The following is a 6,000-nucleotide window of genomic DNA, read 5'->3' as shown; positions in this document are numbered from 1 at the left end:
GGATCTGTATGAATCTAGAATCTGTCATGCACCAGTGCTGATGTGCGTTGCTCACTTGTCTCCCTGCTTCCCTTGTGATCATCTTGTTATTGTCCACCTTCCTGTGCAGCGCTGCTCTGTTTTCCTCACCCCCCCTCCTCCCCTTTCTCTCTCTCTCTCCTCTCTTTCCTTTAAGCTGATTGGCTCTGTGCGCCTACCAACATCTGTGTATCACTGTCCTGAGAGAGCAAAACACAGAGGGGATGGGTGCTAGCCGCATGTTAGCCGCACGGAGCCACAGGACGGGACGGGTTGTGTAGCTTTCTTCCTCTGCGCTGACACATTAACAGACAGAACAGAGCAGTAGCATTAGCGTTCACGCAGCCTCTCCGTGTCCCGAGTTGGTCCGCAGAGCCTCATCCTGCCGTCCGGTCCTCTCTCCGCTGTCTGTCACCGTGGCGACACAGCCTCCGCAGCCATGGCGACCAGCCAGCAGGATTCAGGCTTCTTTGACATCAGCATCAAGTCCCTGCTCAAGTCTTTAGGAGGCAGTGAGTACATATGGCTGTGTGTACTGAAGCTGTTTTGACAAGCAAACGTGGGGCTTGCTTCTTTTTTATGTTGTGTGCTTTTTAGTTTGTTTGTTGCTCTTTAAACATTCTACTATTTGCATATATGTGTATGCATATTACTTCCTCTTATCCGTAATTTATAAGCGAATATTATGTCCGTGTGTTTAATTTTTTCATTTATTTTGGGTCTGTAACTGCAAGCGTGGAAGAAAGTGGTGTTCATAAATGTTATTCTACATAATGAAGGCATCTTAGTGATTTAAAAAGGTGCACATCAGTACATTAAAAAGTACATAATTGCAGAAAAGCAAAAGCACAAACCTGATCTGCAGTGTCAATGTTTGGAAGATTACATAATGGAAGACCGGAGGTCGTCAGATGTGCTCAGGGTTAGCTCAGGGCAAATCCGATAACTCAGCACTTTTTCTGAGCTAATTATACACTAAGAACAACTCACTAATTTGCGTTTTCTCTGTCTGCGTCTTAACTTGTAGTCACATGTTGCCTGAATTATGTTGCATTTAACAAGTTTATGGGGTTGTTGACAGAAAGACTGGAATCACCAAATCGATAGCCCGGATCAATGTTTTTGCAGACAGGATATGAAAGCGTTCTCCTTGAAAAGCTCGTAGGCAGCTCTCTTACGGCCGCATCCCGTCGTTCGGAGACACACTGGACATATTGTACTTTCTACCAGTCAGCAGTGGACAGTTGGCTAAGCACTGCTGCACTAACGGTAGCTCATTGATCGAGACAGCCTCATGCAAAACACTGCTCGTTTACACTCACTTGGTTTTGATAAGAATGAAAGGCATCCAATTGTGATTTTCAAGATGGATAGTATATGTACTTTTTTAAATTCATATGTTGTGCTGCTGTTTGGGAGTTGAAGTTGAAATATGGGACTGGTCCAGGGAGATCACAAACTAAAACACCACTTGTTTACTGTCACTGCTGCATTTGGCATACAGATAAGAAATGTATTGGGTAATTTGCAATATAATAAGGTATCATGTCAGTTTAGATTGCTACAGTTTGTGCTAAAAAAGACATTTATTTCTGTCAACATGAGCCCAGCAATTATTTTAATCTAAGAACATTTTGGAAACATTTACTCAATGTGAGAAAAATGTGCAATGTTTGATAGCTGTCTTGGATGTTGTGCTATTATGCAACATTTCTCTGAACCATTTCGACACAGTGCACTCCATGAATTTTACACATCGTAGTTTTTTATGAAATTGCATCTGTTCCATGACAAGGCAATAATGGAACTAAGTTAGGCAAATCTTATTTAAGATTTCACATGGCTGAGTAAGACATGTAGATCTCAGTCAGACGGAAGAATGTAGTGATTTTGCAATATGGAGCTTCTTGTGATCATCTAATGTTGTAATAAAAATAATATAGAGCCCTGTTTATGCTCATACAAAGTTCATTGTTTTTTGTTTTGCTGGTCGTGCTTTTTACTTATCATAGCTATGTTTCTGTTGACATAAAACCTGCTTTTTGACATGTATCGTATTGTGAAGGTTACAGTTAGCAGGGTCCTTATTGCCACGTGTGAACAGCGAATTGTTGTGTGTTGATTGCGCGCTGTGAGCGTTTTATGCAGATGCAGAGAACAGCAGCAGCAGCAGCAGCAGCAGCAGCGATAAAGGCACGTGTGAGGATTTCTCATTGAGGTTCAGTCACTGGTGTGTGTGATGTGCAGCTCCAAGGTCATCACTGTAATGGACGGCTTATGAGCCACTCGCCGGGCCCTGCGCTATTGTACTCAAAACTGCATCATATTCATAATTACGGGACAAAAATAGACTGCGGTTTTATAAATAAATAAAGAATAATGCCTTGTAATCATTTTTCTGAGAATTTGTATTATTATTTCTATCAAGGGCGGATGCTTTTCAGGAAATTGATGTGGAGAAAATGCGTAATGCGTTTCCTGCCTGTTCATACATTCAGTGAAACATCATTTAGCATGCACAAGGGTGGAATATTTGAAAACGTTATTCATAACACTGTTAACAAGACAATTTTCCACAAAGGTCCAAAATAAGAAATTATAATTCAAAATCTGTACCAAGAAGAATAAGGCCTAACATATTAATTCCAACATTTTACGCCATACACTCAACAGATTGAGTTGAATTTAGTTTAAATTTACCCCTTGACTTTAATTCCTATCTTTATTTTTTAGCGAGATACTTTTTATGCGTTTGTTTGAGCTCTAAATTATTATAATGTATAAAGGATTAATGCAACCTATATCGAGTATAGTAATAATTGTATTGCTTTACCACGTTTGGACAATAACACAAGAATGGCTCAGAAAAACGCCGACATACTTTATACCCGTCTCTAATCTAATATTAACTCCTGCATTTCATCTATATACAAGCTCAGAGTTCTCACTTACCGACCCGGGTGCTTGATGTAAAATGCAGTGCCACAGAAATGCCTGAGCGGTGCCAAGGGGCATAAATCAGGCTCAGAAAGAGTGAGTCAGCAGCCGGGTCTGACTTCTGCTGCTGTTAACGCTTGTTGATGGCACTCACTGTGCGTTTGTGTTAACTTATAATTACATTCTGTATCTACGCAAAGGTCTCTTCTCGGGCTTGTGAAATATGTAGTGTGTCATCCCTAGGTGGATGTCTACTCTTTAATTGAATCCCTATGTAAGATATTTTAGGTCTTTCGGTGTGCCCTGTTGTCTTATCTATATGTGGTAGTGATTCATGCCATCACTATGTTAGTGTGCCAGACAATGTGACGTTATGCACCAAAGTTAGCCTGTGTGTTCATGGAAATTTCTTTACACGTCTCATCTTATCTTTACACGTCTCATCTTATTAACTGACTACTTTTGCTGTGTGCTCAATAGAATAGTGGTCCAGGGCTGAAGGAGGTTAATCTGTGGCCTTTCACCAACTAACATAATAACGTTTGTCCTTAGTGTTGGATTGATCTCATTTGTAGCATATTCTGATACATTTTATGATGTACATTATAATGCCTATCTTTGTTTATTTGATAACAGCACCAAAGGTCAAAAGATAACATCTGTATCCAATTTGATAGTGTTCATTTAAAGCAGTACTAAGTAACTCATGCCCCTCAATGCCATCAGCACCACTGTAGGTGTTGTAGCATGTTGTTGTTTTTTACTCATTAATTGTCCATGAGAGTAAACACTGCGCTGACAGAAAAGACAAAGGGAGAGAGGGATATTGTACATCCTATTACACAATGGAGATAATTTTGTGTGGCTGTAAATACTGTTTAAGTGGTGCTAGCCCGCAGTTAGCTTTGCCCGTTAGCCTGTTAGCTTGTTCTTCGTGATTCTATTAGTGTTCGGAAGACCCCCCCAATCATCCTATAAATACTTGAATTACCCCCAGAGGGATTACAAAAAGGATTTATTGAAGGTAAACAAGTTACTTAGTACTGCTGTAAAGAGGGGGTATTATGCTGTTTTGAAGGTAGACTCAGAGATTACACAAAGATGCGCTAGTGGCTGGAGAATGATATGAAACTTTTTTGGTAAAAAGCTCTAAAAAGTTGATTTTGTTTACCCCTCTCCTTTAAAAGGAGGCTTTTATGCATAATTCACTTTTTAGAGCTTTATAATCACATTATATTGTTGTATTTTCATCAAAAACATACCCAGAGTTGTGTTTAGAGTCATTCATGGACTTTAGGATGCACTCTCCTTACCTCCCCACCACGGCTCCTGATTGGTACCCAGGATATCCATCCTATGCTGAGCGACAAGAGGCAAAACAATCAACCAGGGCTTCACTATTGCAAAACATGCTGCAGCCCCTTCCGATGATGATGATTACGTTGAAGAGTTGCCCATTACTGTATATCGACTTGTGCCTTTTATAAAACGCATCAATGCATGGTGTGTTTTGTTTATTTCTCTACATATTGTAGTTATTTGTCATTTGAATATCTCAAGGGAAATATTATCCCGTCAAAGGTTGTGTAATTGATTTGGAAGTGGCTTCAATCGACCAGTGATGCCCTCGATGTTTCCTGCTGCTAAAATGCAGAGTCATGGAAACCTGTTCATGAGCTCTGGTCACTGCACTGCATCAATTGGCCTGTGGAGGATCGTTTTACACTGTTCAACCTTTATCTGTATTGACTCTGAGAAATGAACCATTACAACATTGCACATGTGACACGACAGCTGAAGCAGATTAGATGTTTTAACTCGCTGTAGAGAATACATATGACATTACATTGTTCTTTTGCCATGTCGTGGCTACAGGTGCATATTTTGTTCATGTCCATAATACAGTTTCGTATGGCATCACTATGTTGAAGATGGGAGGTTTCGGGTTTTTGAGTTTGTTTTTTTTGCTGTTTCTACTTGTTCCCAGGTTGTGTTTTTTTTTTTTGTACATCAACCGATCACAAGCCATGAGAGTGAAACGTCATACATACATAAATCAATCAACTTAACCCTGACCCTGCCCTAACCACTAACCTTAAAGACAGTGGGCTGGTGCCTAATCTTAATACATCGATTTTCCACACTTGCAGCTTTCCTGCACTGGGTCGGAGGCGCAATACACACTAATGGAATCACGAAGAAGCTAACAGGCTAGCGCCACTTAAACAGTATTTACAGCCAGGTTGAGTGAAAAAAAATATCTCCAGTGTGTAATTGGATGTACAATATCCCTCTCTCCCTTTGTCTTTTCTGTCAGTGTAGTATTTACTCTCACGGACAACTAATGAGTAAAAAAAAACGTAATATGCGACAACAGCTGCAGTGGCCTCTAGGGGCATAATCTTAAAGCGAAATAAACACCTTCAGCTTTAGTCCCATTAGGCGTACAACAAAAAACACAATTGAACTTATTATTATTATGTCTTCTTCACATTCATTAATGGTTTCATCAGAATCAGTTGAATCTGATGTCGAAACGTTTTTCTTACCTCCAAGAATTCGACACTTTGTTTTGTTTTGTGCATGGGACGACATGTTTTAATTTGCACAAAAAGATGACGCACAGCTTGCAAAACTTGGATGGAACGGGGATTAAGGAAAAGGCCGAGGCAGAACTAAACCATAAAGTTGCATAACATTTATTTTGACAGGCAGAACTTGAGCATCTGTCAAATACAAGTCAGCTCATTTTCTGACAGGGGTACAGTGACTCCTTACATGGGGACACACAGAGTCTAGTGTAAAGCCTTGGTCGTACCTGCCTTCTCTAAACAAAGGTACCTCTATGAAGCAGCTCGTGTTATTTGCATATACGCACACTTCGGGGTCAGGAGTAGGAGTGGTGGGTATGTAAGAGACTGACCGCCAGCGCTCTATATATAGTCGCCCCCCTCTCGCTCCCACCCACCCCGCACTGCTCTCTCGGGGCAGTGTTGAAATTCCAAGCCCCAACTCCTCTGGTCAGATCTCCTCAAGCAGCAAGCA

General features: G+C 40.7%; 1 protein-coding gene across 1 annotated transcript in view; it reads left to right on the top strand.

The window, feature by feature from the left end:
- The first annotated feature begins 228 nt into the window (after positions 1–228).
- fryb (furry homolog b) overlaps positions 229–6,000 on the top strand; it is a 42,455-nt gene continuing 36,683 nt past the window's right edge. The window contains exon 1 of the mRNA XM_079566292.1: positions 229–530. Within this exon, the coding sequence (XP_079422418.1) occupies positions 458–530 (73 nt within the window). The 5' untranslated portion in view covers positions 229–457. The remainder of the gene's footprint in view (positions 531–6,000) is intronic.

Source organism: Gobius niger, assembly GCF_951799975.1.
Source record: "Gobius niger genome assembly, chromosome: 11".
Classification (NCBI taxonomy): domain Eukaryota; kingdom Metazoa; phylum Chordata; class Actinopteri; order Gobiiformes; family Gobiidae; genus Gobius; species Gobius niger.
Note: the sequence above shows the minus strand (reverse complement) of the source record. Positions and strands in the feature narration are given on the sequence as shown.